Source organism: Mandrillus leucophaeus, unplaced genomic scaffold, assembly GCF_000951045.1.
Source record: "Mandrillus leucophaeus isolate KB7577 unplaced genomic scaffold, Mleu.le_1.0 Scaffold1068, whole genome shotgun sequence".
NCBI lineage: Eukaryota > Metazoa > Chordata > Mammalia > Primates > Cercopithecidae > Mandrillus > Mandrillus leucophaeus.
The window spans coordinates 855,210-871,455 of record NW_012098854.1 but is presented as its reverse complement, the minus strand read 5'-3'; the positions used below and the strand labels follow the sequence as shown (position 1 = coordinate 871,455).

The window sequence follows — 16,246 nt, the reverse complement described above, 5'->3', positions numbered from 1 at the left end:
AGTGCATGTTTGACCACTAAAAACGTAGTGCTGGCAAATTGGGGAAAACTAAAAAGTGAAATATGGTTACCGCTCCAGAGTTCTGTTTTAGCCTAAGACTGAACTTCGTCCTCAGCTGGGTTTCCCGCTAACCTGGACATCGCTGAAGTAAAATTTTGTATGTATTTGCATTTTTCTCATGAGCGAGCCTTTGACTTTCACCAAAGAGATGTAAGACTTTTGTATAAGGGCAAATAAAAACTGCTGGAAGACGAATAGTTCCTGGCCGACAAGCCAGTCAGTTGCATTTTGAACATCCGGCCCATCTTCCTATCCTCTTTTTTTTTTTTAAAAAAAAACCATTTCCAAACCCTGTTGCTTTTCTTGAACAATGAAAACCCGAGTGTCAGTTCTGTCTTGTGTGTAGGTAGTTTTACATCTTTTCTCTCCTTTTTTTTTTTTTTCCTGCTTGTTTTCTCCATAATGAATATAAAACATTTCTAGGAGAGGTAGTGAAATAAAGTCAATTTCTCTCTGGGTAATGATAATAACTGCTCATCTTCCCTGAGGGAAGGGCATGTTTATAATCACGTTGTTGGCTCTAGGACAGTGGCTGGTGACACGTTTCTAGGCCAGGCAGAGATCCCAGTGGAACCAAAATTCAAGAAGAAAGATTCTTTTATAGAGAGAGCCTGTTTAACATAGATTTGGTTTTAAAGTCAACATTTAATATCAGATTGATAATGTGTTTTGCTTTGTCTCTTCCACTTCCTACCCCCAACCAGTCATTATATTTTGGAGAGAACAGATTACGAAGTACACAGGCTGCTACCCAAGTTGTTCTGAATGTTCCTGAAACAAGAGTAACATGTTTAGAAAGCGGACTCAGAGTGGCTTCGGAAGACTCTGGGCTCTCAACATGCACAGTAAGTGACTCAGGCAACCTTCTCTAAGTGACCCTTCATTTAGTGTAGCAAATTGTTGATTTTAGTCTTTAGTTTCTTTGTTGGCTGGTGGTTCAAAAAGGGTGGCAGTTATTTTGCCTTGACAGATTTCCATGAGTTGTGAACCTTTTGTTCCAGTGATATTTAGTTACAGGGTGCATATGGATCCTGTTGCCGTGTCTGCATCTTGTTCTTGTAGCTCATTATTGATTATTTATTGTTAGTAGTATTGATAATAATGAAAGAGGTGTATTTGCAGGGCTACTCTGCCAGGTATTTTTACTGATGTCTTATTTGCTAAAAAGCAATTCTTTGTAGTGGGCGTCCTCACACCTGTTTTATAGTTAAGGAAGTGAGAGAAGTTAAATGGTTTTGTTCAGGTCACTTAGCTAATACGTGACAGAGCCAGGATTTCAACCAAAGTTTTCTGACAGTTTCTGATGTTCTTGATACTACGGTTATTAATTGGCTGGGTTAATGAGTTGGGCAAAGAATCCTCAGTGAAGGTGGCAGGTAGATACTTGTAGCACCCAGCAGTATCCTGATCAAAATTTTTAAATCTCGTGGTTCATAGGAGTGAACTATTAATTCACTCAGATCAAGAAAATCTTAGTGTTAAGACCAGAAAGCACTTGTCAGAAAAAGGAAGGAGACTGTTCCCCGCAACCTCAAATAAATAAAATGGATTTATTTAATTGTTCGTTGATTGCATTAAGGTTGGACTCTGGATTGATGCTGGAAGTAGATATGAAAATGAGAAGAATAATGGAACAGCACACTTTCTGGAGCATATGGCTTTCAAGGCAAGTTGTAAAACTTTACAAAAATGCACTCTCTTTAAGAGATAGTAAGCACTAAGTCTCATTCTTTAGAGGCAGGGAGAGCTCTTTCAGTAGTATAACATGTTTTCTGTTTTTTTTTTCCAGGACAGTATCTAAAATAAGTACTGATGATTGCTTTGTAAAGTTGAAATGAAAACTTTCTCTTGGGATGCAGGAGTCATCTGAATGTATACCATTTCTGAAGCCTGATGTACCTTATTTTTTTTAAATTTAATTTATTTTGAGATAGGATCTGGCTCTGTTGCCTAGGTTGGAGTGCAGTGACACAATCTGCTTACTGCAACCTCCACCTCCTAGGCTCAAGTCATCCTCCCACATCTGCTTCTGGAGTAGCTGGGACTGTAGGTGCATGCCACCACACCCGGATAATTTATTTTTATATGTATGTGTGTGTGTATATATATATATGTATTTTATTTTATTTTATTTTTTGGTGGAGATGGAGTTTCGCCATGTGTTGGCCAGGTTGGTCTTAATCTCCTGGGCTCAGTCAGCCTGCCTCAGCTTCCCAAAGTGCTGGGGTGACAGGTGTGAGCCATTGTGCCCTACCTGATGTACTTTAGAAACCAAATTTGACTCTGCGTGAAACTAACTTATTGTCCTCCGTATTCATTATCTGAAGTGTTTAGAATAGATGAAGGATAAAGGGAGGCTGCATAATTTATTTTTCCTCTTTTATTTCAAGGGCACCAAAAAGAGATCCCAGTTAGATCTGGAACTTGAGATTGAAAATATGGGTGCTCATCTCAATGCCTATACCTCCAGAGAGCAGACTGTATACTATGCCAAAGCTTTCTCTAAAGACTTGCCAAGAGGTATTGTTATTATTTATACAGTAGATAATATAATTTTCATGAGAATCAGAAATTATTTAGTACTTTTTATTATATCTGTTGTAAAAGAGTAAGTCCCAGAAATGTGAAAAAACGAAACTGAATTCTGGGTGAGGGTACAGCTGATCTTATTTTTTTTCTAAATATGACAGATAGTAAGATTATGGATGATTGTTTTTATTAATATGTAGCAATAAAATAGAGATTATTTGGTGGAAATAAAATATTTTGAGAGGACAGCAGTTTGTTACCATATTTGTAGACTGTTTTGACTCTTTTAAAAGTTATTACACAAAACATTTTCCTAGTAGAAGAAATAACAAAATTTAGCAGTTTTAGAGCTAATTGGTAAAATTATTATTTTTGTTTTTAGAGAGAGAGTCTCGCTCTGTCACCCAGGCTGGAGTGTAGTGGTGTGATCTGGGCTCACTGCAACCTCTGCCTCCTGGGTTCTGGGTTCAAGTGATTCTCCTGCCTCAGCCTCCTGAGTAGCTGGGATTATAGGCTCCTGCCACCATGGCCGGCTAGTTTTTGTATTTTCAGTAGAGATGGGTTTTGCCATGTTGGCCAGGCTGGTCTTAAACTCCTGACCTCAAGTGACCCAGCGCCTCGGCCTCCCAAAGTGCTGGGATTATAGGCGTGAGCCACTGTGCACGGCCATTAGTGAAATTATTAACCTTTAAGGTCCTTCTGTAGTTGTAGTTACTACTTTGCAGTTTTGGATTCCTAATAGGCTTCCATTAATAATGTTTAAATGGCACTTTACACAAGTACTTTTGTGTATATATTATCCATTTGATCTGCATAGGTGTTTCTACCTTGCAGTTGTGGAAACCGAAACCCAGACTCTGACTTGCCCAAGATTGCACAGCTATCAGGTGGCTTACTGTGGACTCAAGTACATGTCTTCTTACCAGATTCATTTGCTTTGTCAAAACAATAAAATAAGAAACCTATCACCTGTAAATAACTAAAATACTTAATATGATATCCTAACTTTTGCATTAAAACAAAAATGACAGCAACTATGGAGGGTGTGTTGGTTTGAATAACAAAACCAATGAGACAATTTTTGTCCCAGGACTAATTAGGGACCAAGAACATAGGGCTAGGCCAAACTTCTTTAAAGAGTTGTTCATTCCAGCCTAGTTCCTTCCTTTATTTACACAGAACAGGGAAGGCAAAAAGGAGAAACAGAAAAAGTAAGGGTGAAGTTAAAAGACTTTCTTCCCTTTTCTCTTGGCATCTAGCTGGGAAGGGTAGAGCCTCTCCTAGTGGGAGTGGAGAAGCAGAGGGGCTCTCCCTGAGGAATACAAAATGGAAGTGCTCTCTGAAGCAGCTCCAACTTTGGGGATTTACTTGGGGTTTTTATGCCCTCACCCTGGGTAAAGCAGCTCCAACTTTGGGGATTTACTTGAGGTTTTTCACCCTTCACCCTGGGTGAAGCCTGGTGTATGAGGTAATAGACATTTAGATAATGGTCTCCAGGTTTTTATGATCACTTATTTTTTTAAATTATTATTATACTTTAAGTTCTAGGGTACATGTGCACACGTGCAAGTTTGTTACATATGTATACATGTGCCATGTTGGTGTGCTGTACCCGTTAACTCATCATTTACATTAGGTATATCTCCTAATGCTATCCCTCCCTGCTCCCACCATCCTACGACAGGCCTGGTGTGTGATGTTCCCACCCTGTATCCAAGTGTTCTCATTGTTCAGTTCCCACCTATGAGTGAGAACATGGGGTGTTTGGTTTTCTGTCCTTGCAATAGTTTGCTCAGAATGATGGTTTCCAGCTTCATCCATGTCCCTACAAATGACATGAACTCATCCTTTTTTATGGCTGCATAGTATTCCATGGTGTATATGTGCCACATTTTCTTAATCCAGTCTGTCATTGATGGACATTTGGGTTGGTTCCAAGTCTTTGCTATTGTGAATAGTGCCGCAATAAACATACGTGTGCATGATGATCACTTATTGTTAAGAAAGTTGATCATATATCCTTGATGTATGTATACTTGTAAGTTAAATACATGTGCTATTATACTAACGTATCTATACATTAAAAAAAAAAGATTCAGATTAAAACAGACTGGGAAATAGGAGCCCCCCTCCCCGCCTTTGGAAACTACCGGTGTAGACCACCCATCCCACATAACGGAGGATTTTCTCACAGAATTCTTGTCCTTCCATTTGTCTATGGGCTCTTTCTCACCCATTTTACTAGACTCTGGTTCTCTCATCTGGACAGATGGGTTTTATTTGGTTTTACACATAATTCTTTCCTTTTGGTCATGATCTCAGCCACAGCTTGCTATAATAGTCTGTTTTGTCATGTTCTTAGTATTTGGACATAATCACTTCTGAGACAGTGCCCCTTAAAGTGAACTGAATTAAAACAAGGAACAAAAGTTTATAGTAGAGTAAGAAATGAAACCTAAATCGGACACGGTAGTGCATGCCTTTAGTCCTGGCTACTTGGAGGAAGCTGAGGCAGGAGGATTGTTTGAGCTCAGGAATTTGAGTCCAGTCTGGGCAGCATAATGAGACCTTGTCTCTTAGGGGAAAAAAAGAAACTTAAGATTGTAAGTTTATTTAATAACATTAATTGTATTAATGAAATTTACATTTATGATTGCAACTATGTACTAATACTTCAAGAATGAAGTACAGTTTTTTTTTGGAGAGGTATGCACTTTTTCTGATAAAATTGCTTAATGGCCTAATATGACATATTCCACTTCACTTTTCGCTTTTTGCAAATTCGGGTTTGAGAACACACAATTCTGTGATTCATTTGGGGCATATTTTAGATTATAAGGATTCTTTTCTCTGTTGCCCAGGCGGGAGTGCAGTGGCGCAATCGCAGCTCACTGCACCCTTTGCCTCCCGAGCTCAAGCCATCCTCCCATCTCAGCCTTCCGGGTAGCAGGGACTACAGGCACATGCCACCACGCCCAGCTAATTTTTGTATTTTTTGTAGAGACATGCCAAAGCATGTTGCCCAGGTTCGTCTCGAACTCCTGGGCTGAAGCCCATCTTAGCCTCCCAAAGTGCTGGGATTATATAGGCGTTAGCCACCGTGCCTGGTCAGTTCTTTGCTTCTTAACATAGCACTCTCATTGCTGTGGGAACTTGCATAGTAAATACTTGGGTGATGTGAACCCTCAGTATATTCCTAGCTAGGTATTTTCAGACTAATATATATAACTTTGTAATTTTCATATAGAACAGTCTATATTAATATGCAAATTTCCATAGCATTTTTGAAGTAGGTAGAGTCATTTCAAGGTGATGGCAAATTTATAGTTTTTCCCCAAGGAAAATCTTTTGTACTATAGGGGTTTATATGTTAAATTTTAATTTTGTCCTGTTAAGTATATCTGATGTTTTTCTCCCAGGCTAATCATTTAGTATTGAGTGATGGGTCAGTGTCATGATTTCTGATTTTGGTTTAATAGATTTTAATAGTGAAAGTTAAGATTGCTGGTGCTTTTTCTTATATTTTATTTTCAATTAGCTGTAGAAATTCTTGCTGATATAATACAAAACAGCACATTGGGAGAAGCAGAGATTGAACGTGAGCGTGGAGTAATCCTTAGAGAGATGCAGGAAGTTGAAACCAATTTACAAGAAGTTGTTTTTGATTATCTTCATGCCACAGCTTATCAAAATACTGCACTTGGACGGACAATTTTGGGACCAACAGAAAATATCAAGTAGGTATAACTCTCAGAATTTCTTGGTGGGTAAGGGAATTTATGAATTTTGAAAATTAACATTTACAAACTTTCAAAAAGTATGTTTCAAAAAGTCATTTTCCTCCTGGTAATCTAAGTGAAATTGTAGTTAGCTACATTTTGGTCCCACCTAGCTCCCAAGCATGTGAGTTCATAGGTACTTCGGAGTAAACCAGTAATGGTGTCAAATCTTTTTTCCTTGATGTAAAAAAGTCGAAGTTCTTTGATGTGTTGTCTATATCCTATTTCTGCCTGCATTTTAGGATACGGTTATGGTCCAGTTTGATTTCAGGTATATTATGTGAAGATCTTTTTTTTTTTTTTTTTGGTTTCCTTTAAAAATGGTTTTACTTCATTTACAGATCTATAAGTCGTAAGGACTTAGTGGATTATATAACCACACATTATAAGGGACCAAGAATAGTGCTTGCTGCTGCTGGAGGTTAGTCAATTTCAATTTCTACAAATGTTTTAAACACAGTTGTTGGAGTGGTATACTTATTAGTTTGATCCTGTTGGGAGATAGCCTAAGAATTTTCATTTACATAGCAAGTAACTGTATTTGATACTGTGTAAGGGGAATGTGGAGCACTGGAACCAGACTTTCTCTCTATTTTTTTTTAAAGTAGGTTTCATTTAGGCTGGGCGTGGTGGCTGATTCCTGCAACCCCAGCACTTTGGGAGGCCAAGGCGGGCGGATCACGAGGTCAGGAGTTCAAGACCAGCCTGACTAATATGGTGAAACCCTGTCTATACTAAAAATAGAAAAATTAGCTGGGTATGGTGGCTGGTGCCTGTAGTCCCAGCTACTCAGGAGGCTGAGGTAGGAGAATCACTTGAACCCGGGAGGCGGAGGTTACAGTGAGCCAAGATCACACCACTGCACTCCAGCCTGGGTGACAGAGTAAGACTGTCTCAAAAAAAAAAAAAAATGTAGGTTTTATTTCTAGAAAGACTTAATGAACTGTTTAATACATAAGTGTACATAGTAGAATGTGCAAGAAAAGGGCAAAGGAGTGAACTGGGAGAGAGTCGGAAGTTAGCATTCTGTACTTTGAGAATTTCTTGAGATTTTAAATTATTTCTTGAGAACCAACTTCGTCCTTGTTCAAGCATGGAATGGGTATGTTAATTCTTTGATTTGTTCAATTATTCATTTAATAGATCTAATTTTTGGGAAGGAGAAGCACATAGGGAGCCATGAGAATGCTGAATAGGAATCCAAACATGCAGGTGACTTTAGAAGGTTTCCTTGAGGTCATGTTTGAAGCCAATGAATGAAAAAAAAAAATTCACAGCAGATATTGCCAGATTTCCTGGCAGTCTGAATCTAGGCAACAGTACATTTTAATTGGTTTCCAGTTTTTTTTCTTTTAAAAATATATTTATAGAAGTAGAGATGGATTCTTAACTATGTTGCCCAGGCTGGTTTCTAACTCTTGAGCTCAAGTGATCCTTCCACCTTGGCCTCCCAAAGCTTGGGGATTACAGGCGTGAGCCACTGCACCTGGTCTCCAGTTTTCATTTCTTTGTATTTTTTAATATTAGAGCAAAGTGAAGTGTTGTTTCATGTTGTAAATTTTTCTCTTTTTAGAAATTGTAATTTAAAAATTCTAGTTGCTCCGGATTGATTTCTGAGCTAATTACCTGGGGGGTAATGAAGAAGATGAAAACATTAAATATCAAGCATGTTATTCATTGTAGTGCCTAGCTAAAAATCATGTTACTTTCATTGTACATGGCAGGAAGTGCACTCTGAAATTCTCTTGAGTAACACTGTTTCTAAATTGGCTCTTGCAGACTTGGGCTTAAGTGTTTGAAACGGTCTTGGAAGTGGGACAAGATACTTGTTAGATGGGTCCTCAACAACAAAGCTTTCTGGAACCTCTCTGCCATTGTTGGTGGCATATGGACAAAATGAGTTTTTTGTTTTACTTTGGTTTATGGGTTCATTTTGACAAAGTTGAGATATCTTTAGTTTAATGCTTATAGATTAATTAGTATTCATTTTAAATACTATATAAGTGATGTGCCTTACAAATGATTGCATTTTCAATTAAATAGGCCAGTTTTAAGTTTCTGCTGACCTCTGAATTATGTCTTGGCTACCATTTAGCTCTTCTAGGTTAATCTTCAGAATGTATAGCTTTTATTTGCCAAATAGTTTTTTGTATCCTAGCTTCATTTATTATAAAATTATAATTTAACATTTTAATTATACATTAAGTTAAAGAATCTTAATTTGGGTCTCAAGTTCAGATAGTAAGAGATATAGAGTCTTAAGAAATTCCTAAGTTTTTGCATTTGGATACCTATTAATGTATTCAGAAGTAATTTAGATGACACTATTTTGTTCCTGAGTTTTTTTTTTTGAGACGGAGTTTCGCTCTTGTTGGCCAGGCTGGAGTGCAATGGCGCCATCTTGGCTCACTGCAAACTCTTCCTTCCGGATTCAAGCGATTCTCCTGCTTTAGCCTCCCGAATAGCTGGGATTACAGGCATGCATCACTACACCCGACTAATTTTGTTTTAGTAGAGATGGGGTTTCTCCATGTTGGTCAGGCTGGTCTACCTCCGACCTCAGGTGATCCGTCTGCCGCGGCTTTCCAAAGCGCTGGGATTATGGGCATGAGCCACCGCGCCGGACCCTGTTCCTGAGTTCTGATAGGAGAGCGCAGAGAATATAGTATATCTGTGTATCCCGCTTTCTTTTATTTATTTAATTTTATTTATTTTAGACACAGAGTCTTGCTCTGTCACCCAAGTTGGAGTGCAGTGGTGTCATCTCAGCTCACTGCAACCTCTGTCTCCTGGGTTCAAGCAATTCTCCTGCCTCAGCCTCCTGAATAGCTGGGATTATTACAGGTGTCTGCTACCATGCCCAGCTAGTTTTTGTATTTTTAGTAGAGACAGGGTTTTACCATATTGGCCAGGCTGGTCTTGAACTCCTGATCTCAAGTGACCTGCCCACCTTGGCTTCCCAAAGTGCTGGGATTACAGGTGTGAGCCACGGCACCCGGCTTTTAAAATTTATTTTATTGAGACAGGAGTCTTACTATGTTCTTGCTATGTCCAGGCTGGTCTTGAACTCCTGAACTCAAATGATCCTCCCACCTCAGCCTTCTAAAGTACTGGGATTATAGGCATGAGCCACCATGCCCAGCTCCAGCTTTTTAAAAATTAGATAGAGCTCATATTTGTATTTTCCACTAAAAAATTTTTTTTTTTGCAAATTGGAAAATTGGCATTTTTTTTTTGCTAGTTTGGATCCCAGAAATTTTTATAATAGAACATGATTTTGTAAAAAGTGGAGTTTTCAAGTTGTCTTATTCTTAGCTGTGAATCCATTGGTCTGTTGATGAAAACTGTCATTTGCTCTACAAAATGAGAAAGCTGTGCAACCTCAAGCTTTGCAATGCCAAGGAAATAGGTGTGCTATGTGAGCTTACTCTTAAATAATGGCTTTTAGTGAGTGTAGCTACTTCATGTGTAATGCACATCACATTATATCACCTAGGGATTTTTGTAAACTATATTGCTGCTAGATACATGTGAAAATATTTTCTTTCAATTTAGGTGTTTCCCATGATGAACTGCTTGACTTAGCAAAGTTTCATTTTGGTGACTCTTTATGCGCACACAAAGGAGAAATACCAGCTCTGCCTCCCTGCACATTCACAGGAAGTGAGGTAGGGCAAGCCTCCCAGCTAGTATTTAGCCTTCTGGATTCCTTGTGTTGTATTTACACATAAGTAAACAAAATGTACTATTTCCAGTAGGAATAAAATGGAATAAAAGGCTTACACTGAAATACAGAAAAAGGGAAGAGGATGTACTCATTTGCTTAAGATTCCTTCCTCTTCTGTATTGTTTAACCACCTGTTTTTCTTTCCTAAGGAAGCAAGGTTTTTTTTGTTTTGTTTTTAAATTTCTCCATTCTAGTCTGAAAGGAAGCAGAGTTTTAAGAGCAGTTTATAATTTGGTCTTTTTGTGCTTTTTCTTTGGCACTGTGCAAATTTATATATTGTTATATCTGGAAGTAATCTTTTAAACCCCATATTTTGACTTTCACTTCAGGTTTACTCTTGGCTCAGTTTTGCCCACAGTATGTTTTGGGAGGGGGTAGTAACTGTTAGAGCCAGAACTTGCAGGGAATCTACTAGTTATCAACTAGCTTTAAGCCTCTTTAGGGGCTTAGTTTGCCATGTTAAGAATGATGCTCAACGTAGTATCTGGAAAATGCCCTGATATTGGCAGCTGCCTGGAACTGTAGCATTGGCAGTACAGGAATAAACCTGTAACGTCAATATGACATTTCGATAGAAAAGTTCAGATTGAGGCTGGGCGTGATGGCTCATGCCTGTAATCCCAGCACTTGGAGGGCTGAGGCAAGTGTGTCACTTGAGGTTAGGATTTTGAGACCAGCCTCACTAACATGGTGAAACTCCGTCTCTACTAAAAATACAACAATTAGCTGGGTGTGGTGGTGGTGCATGCCTGTAATCCAGCTACTCGGGAGGCAGAAGTTGCAGTTAGCCGAGATGGCGCCACTGCACTCCAGCCTGCGTGACAGTCTCAAAAAAATAAAAAGAAAAATTCAGATTGACAAACACAAAGGATTAATTTCTACCAGTGAAATGATGCAACCCTTTTTGACCTGGTAAACCACGTGGTGGCCGTCTGCAGTAAAATGCGTTGGGAAAAGTAATTTTTCCTTAACCCATGAAATTTCTTCTAGGCTAAACTATACAATGTAATGAGGCCTGATAGTTAAAAAATCAAGAGAGAGTCCTGGTGTGCATTTTAACTTTGCAATTAATGGGACTGGTGATTTTTTCTTGTTAATAAGCATGTTATATAATGTTAATCTTAACTAGAGGTCCTCCTGCTTTATCTGAACTAGATTCGTGTGAGGGATGACAAGATGCCTTTGGCGCACCTTGCAATAGCTGTTGAAGCTGTTGGTTGGGCACATCCAGATACAATCTGTCTCATGGTTGCAAACACGCTGATTGGCAACTGGGATCGCTCTTTTGGAGGAGGAATGGTAAGTGATTTTAAAAGAAATTTTCCGTAACAGATGGAAGATTATCATGTTTTCTTAAATACAAGTTCTTTGTAAGAATCCTTTTTTGAAGTGGCAAAATAGAGCCTTGTACTGTGAATTATATAAACTGATTCTGGTTTGCATGTGGGCCAGAAAAAAACATTTTCTTTTTTTCTTTGCCACAAAGTTTATTAGTGGCAAAATTTGAATAAGGACAGAAAAATTAGCTAGAAGTACTATATCAATGTTAATATTCTAATTTTAATGGTCAGTAGGCCTTCTATATCTGTGGGTTCCATATTCATGGATTCAACCAACCATAGGTGGAAAATTTGGGGGAACAAATGGATGGTTTCATCTGTACTAAACATGTATGGACTTTTTTTTGGTCACTTCCCATACAGTATAACAACTATGTACATAGCATTTACATGGATTGGGTATTTAGAGATGATTTAAAGTATATAGGACAATCTGCTTACATGCAAATACTATATACACCATAGTACATGAGGGCTCTAGCATCTGTGGATTTTGGTATCCACAGGGATCTGGGAACCAGTTCTCCACAGATACTGAGGAGCTATACCGAGGTGATGTAAGAAAATTAGTTTCCTTGTTTTTCACAAGTACATACTAAAGTACTTGGGGCAAGAAGCATCACATCTAAAACTCAAAACAGTTGAAAAAACTTGTATAAAGAGAATAAAGCAAACATGGTAAAATAACAGGGAATTTGGATAAAGGGAATTCTCTGTACTGTTTTTTGCAACTTTTTTGTAAGTTGGAATTATTGCAAAACACAGTGTATAGATTTGTCTTTACTCATAGATTTCTCCAAAATACATTTCATCTAAATATCTTAAGCTTTGTATGCAATATAACTTTGAATCTAAGCGTATGTAACCAAGAGCCCTAAAAATTGGGTTGATAATAGCAGTCTAGTTTTAGAAGTAGGTGTAGCTACTACATTAATTATAAGGATTCATTGCTTTTATAACATGAATTTCTCCAGGGGGTGCACTGGATTAATAAGCACAATTGTTAGTCATACTGAATTTTAACTGTACTACTGAGATGTTGAATTAAACTAGGAAATTTGCCTCTAAGGATATTCACTGTTTTCCACACACTCCATTTTCCTTTCTGTATTTTGGACATGTGTACTTAAAATTCTCTTGGAATTTTTTTTTTCCTTACAGAATTTATCTAGCAAGCTGGCCCAGCTCACTTGTCATGGCAATCTTTGCCATAGCTTTCAGTCTTTCAACACTTCCTACACAGATACAGGATTATGGGGACTGTATATGGTTTGTGAACCAGCCACTGTTGCAGACATGCTACATGTTGTTCAGAAAGAATGGTGAGAATTTAAGTAATTTAAATTTTGCCTTTAATTCGTTTTAGACTAGTTTTTTCTGTATACCTCATGGTGATTTATGGTAATTTTACCTTTTAATTAAGAGACCTAGATAAACAGTAGTTGCCATGTTTTTAAAGGTTTCTGATGTTTTTTCCTAAGTCTCAAGATGTGAAGCTGATTTATACTATAGGACTTTTTTTTTTTTTTTTTTTTGAGATGGGGTGTTGCTCTGTTGCCAGACTGGAGTGTAGTTGCACTATCTCGGCTCACTGCAGCCTCTGCCTCCTAGGTTCAAGCAATTCTCCCACCTGAGTCTCCCGAGTAGCTGGGATTACAGGTGTACCACCACGCCCGGCTAATTTCTTCTATTTTTAGTAGAGACAGGGTTTCATCATGTTGGCCAGGCTGGTCCTGAACTCCTGACCTCAGGTGATCCACCCTCCTCAGCCTCCCAAAGTGCTGGGATTACAGGCGTGAGCCACTGTACCCGGCTGAAAGTTTTAATCTTTCAGAAGCAGGTTAACTCAGAAAGATCTTAAAAGTTTAAAAGCCAACTAGAAGTTGTTTGGAAAATATCTTTGAAAGTAATCTGGTTGAAAGGAAAGTAAATCTGAAGTTGCCACTGCTAAAAGAAAACAATCAAAGTATATTGAGTCAGTAGATGGGCAGAAAGGCTCACAGCTTCTTGGAAAACATTCAGCTCTGGTTCCTTTCCTCCAGTATTCTTAAATTGGCTTACATCTTTCTAAATCTAGTCAACTAGGATGTAATTATTAAGTTAAAAATTAGGTTTAAGATTTTCATTGTTTTTAGAAACCAATGAATGACCCACTGACTTAACCCATAGCATATCAGACCCCAAGAGATGGGGACTGATGAAGTCTCAAGATGCTTATAGCATTTCTGAAAATGTCATCAGCCCATTTGTATTAAACCTTTGTGTACTAATGAGTAATTAGACATGTTTATCATTTTTGAGAAATTAATTCTGGGGAAAATAATCATTTTAGCTTTTGCTTAGATTAGAATTAAATCATAATCACCTGTATGTTATGTGTAGACTACGGCATCATTATTCTTAGGTCATTAACTCATGAAATACAACATTTTCCAACTGCTTAATAATGCTGTTTTTCCAACTGTTTTTTAGGATGCGGCTCTGTACAAGTGTCACTGAAAGTGAAGTCGCACGAGCCAAAAATCTCCTGAAAACAAACATGTTGTTGCAGCTTGATGGTAAAAATATAAGACATAGCTTCTATTTTCATATGGTTGATCTATATTCCAATACTTAATTTTTCCTTCTCTTTAAACAGGTTCAACTCCAATTTGTGAAGATATTGGTAGGCAAATGTTATGCTATAATAGAAGGATTCCCATCCCTGAGCTTGAAGCAAGAATTGATGTAAGTAGTCCTGAGTTATTACTGGGTCATGTGTGAAAAGATCCTTGTTACAAAAGCTGAGAATATTTATCTTTCATCTTGCTTTAGTTTTAAAAAGTTCCAGGTATAGACGTTGTCTTTACTACAAAAAGCTGAATGATAGTATCTTCCATATTTCAGGCTGTGAATGCTGAGACAATTCGAGAAGTATGTACCAAATATATTTATAATAGGAGTCCAGCTATTGCTGCTGTTGGTAAGCCTGGCTTCTTTTCTTCTATGCGAAAAGTTGGCCAAGTACTTTTAATTAACTGTCTTCTTTTTAATCCTTAGGTCCCATTGAGCAACTACCAGATTTTAAACAGATTTGCAGTAACATGTGTTGGCTTCGTGGTTAAAATGCTCGTTATCAAGGTTATCTGAACACATGTATTTATAAAACTGAGATCTAGAAAAAAATAAAAATGAACATGTATATACATTTGAATGAAAACATGTATATACATCTGGAAATTTGAATGAAATACTGTATCATACTTTCAAAGGATAAAAAGACTACCCCTCTGAAAGTTGTTTTGTATTAATGGTCAATCTTTGTTCTCTGAGAAATTATGTTGGAAGCAGCATACTTTCAAATTATTACCATAAGTATAATTTTAAGAATGAAAATGTTTACAGTATTTTCAGTTTTATTATAAAAATGCACATACAACAAAGATTGTCATTAAGTCATTTCTTGGCTCTGCTTGCATTCAGCACTTGTTCTTGAGCAGCTTTCTTTGCTTTTACCATCTCGACAAGTTCCTAGGAAGGGAGAAAGGAAGTTGTCAGAATTAAAAACAGACATTTTAATCTAGTGTTTGGTATAAAGAATTCAAACAACTAAGACAGTACTAAGTATACCGATTTCACTGCCTGCCAGGGCCTAGAAAGTTTCTAAGGTTGCTCATTTATTCCTAATAATATTGGCCCCATAACTACTGGTGTTGAAATAAGCACTATATTATTAACCACTTAATAGACATAAAATGTGAGCTATATAACCCACGTTAAATTTAAAATACAACAATCTATAAACTCTTAAGTCTGCAACCTTATATCGTTTCATGCAGTCCTTCTTTGTCCTGCCAGGCACTGCTTCTGCTATTTTTTCCCATCTTTCAGGTGTATTTACTGGGTATGTTTTCAAAGCTTGTTCCAAAAGCTTCTGTTCTTCTGTTGTCCAAGGGGTGAAGTCCGTATATGGACCTGTTTAAGAAAAATTTTATTTGAAAACTGTCTTATTCAGAACATGTTCCCAGACAAGTCTTGTGGTCCACAAGTGTCCGCTAAGTGCCCATTTCAGTCTGGGATGTGTCATTTTGAAATAAACTTGTAGAGATGAGAGATACATATATCCCTCTGAGTGTTAAGAGAAAAAACTTTAGATGACTCACATCCCAGAAAATAAAATCTCAAAGGCTTTTTAAAACACAAGAGTAAAGATCTGCCTTGTACTGTTTATCTCTTATAAATCAATGTAATATACCCACTAGACTGAAAAAAGCCATATTTAAATTTATAGTACTGTTGGACTCTCAGGCTCAAAAACAACCACAATTCATTGAGAGTTCTGATAAATCTACTTTCTTACAGGACAGGTAAAAGAGCTTCCTCACAGTTAAACTTTTGCTGGATAGAAACCCTGGAAACCATTTTTGTTTTACACTGAAGGAAACAAACCTAGCAAAATTAAGCCAAGTGCCCAAGGTACCAGTGCCGAAGAGGCAAGCTGAGATTAGATTGTGTTGTAGTGTGGTGTTCTCTTCACCACATCTGCTAAAATCTTGGGAGCCAATGCTGAACATTTCCAATAACTGCTATTGTGGTTTTTCAACTAAACCTTTAATATTTCAGAAAACATCTAAGATGTGTGTCAGAAACAAATGTATTTCTTAAGGATGTTAAGTATTACACAGTCCACTTGTGTAGGTAAAAGGAGAATGTTAAGTGGCAGAGAGCTGATTTGGTTAAGTCAATGGACTTCTGGCAATTTAGTTATTTCAGACTATGCAGTGACAACACAGACTTAATATTACCAGTACCCTGACTACTACTTGAAACTG

General features: G+C 37.6%; 2 protein-coding genes across 4 annotated transcripts in view; one reads left to right on the top strand and one right to left on the bottom strand.

The window, feature by feature from the left end:
* Positions 1-15,237, top strand: part of PMPCB (peptidase (mitochondrial processing) beta) — a 24,592-nt gene extending 9,355 nt beyond the window's left edge. Inside the window, exons 2-13 of one of the 2 annotated variants that reach the window (XM_011985142.1) lie at positions 765-905; positions 1,640-1,726; positions 2,451-2,580; positions 6,128-6,326; positions 6,710-6,789; positions 9,924-10,036; positions 11,251-11,394; positions 12,597-12,757; positions 13,908-13,993; positions 14,074-14,162; positions 14,322-14,397; positions 14,475-14,710. In XM_011985142.1, the coding sequence (XP_011840532.1) occupies positions 765-905; positions 1,640-1,726; positions 2,451-2,580; positions 6,128-6,326; positions 6,710-6,789; positions 9,924-10,036; positions 11,251-11,394; positions 12,597-12,757; positions 13,908-13,993; positions 14,074-14,162; positions 14,322-14,397; positions 14,475-14,539 (1,371 nt within the window). In that variant the 3' untranslated portion in view covers positions 14,540-14,710. Of the gene's footprint in view, positions 1-764; positions 906-1,639; positions 1,727-2,450; positions 2,581-6,127; positions 6,327-6,709; positions 6,790-9,923; positions 10,037-11,250; positions 11,395-12,596; positions 12,758-13,907; positions 13,994-14,073; positions 14,163-14,321 lie in introns of both variants that reach the window. The other variant, XM_011985133.1, reaches the window with a different exon arrangement.
* Positions 14,775-16,246, bottom strand: part of DNAJC2 (DnaJ (Hsp40) homolog, subfamily C, member 2) — a 43,529-nt gene continuing 42,057 nt past the window's right edge. The window contains exons 14-15 of one of the 2 annotated variants that reach the window (XM_011985162.1): positions 15,235-15,389; positions 14,775-14,945 (exon numbers count right to left, since the gene is read on the bottom strand). In XM_011985162.1, coding sequence (XP_011840552.1) covers positions 14,871-14,945; positions 15,235-15,389 — 230 coding nt within the window. In that variant the 3' untranslated portion in view covers positions 14,775-14,870. The remainder of the gene's footprint in view (positions 14,946-15,234; positions 15,390-16,246) is intronic. The other variant, XM_011985155.1, reaches the window with a different exon arrangement.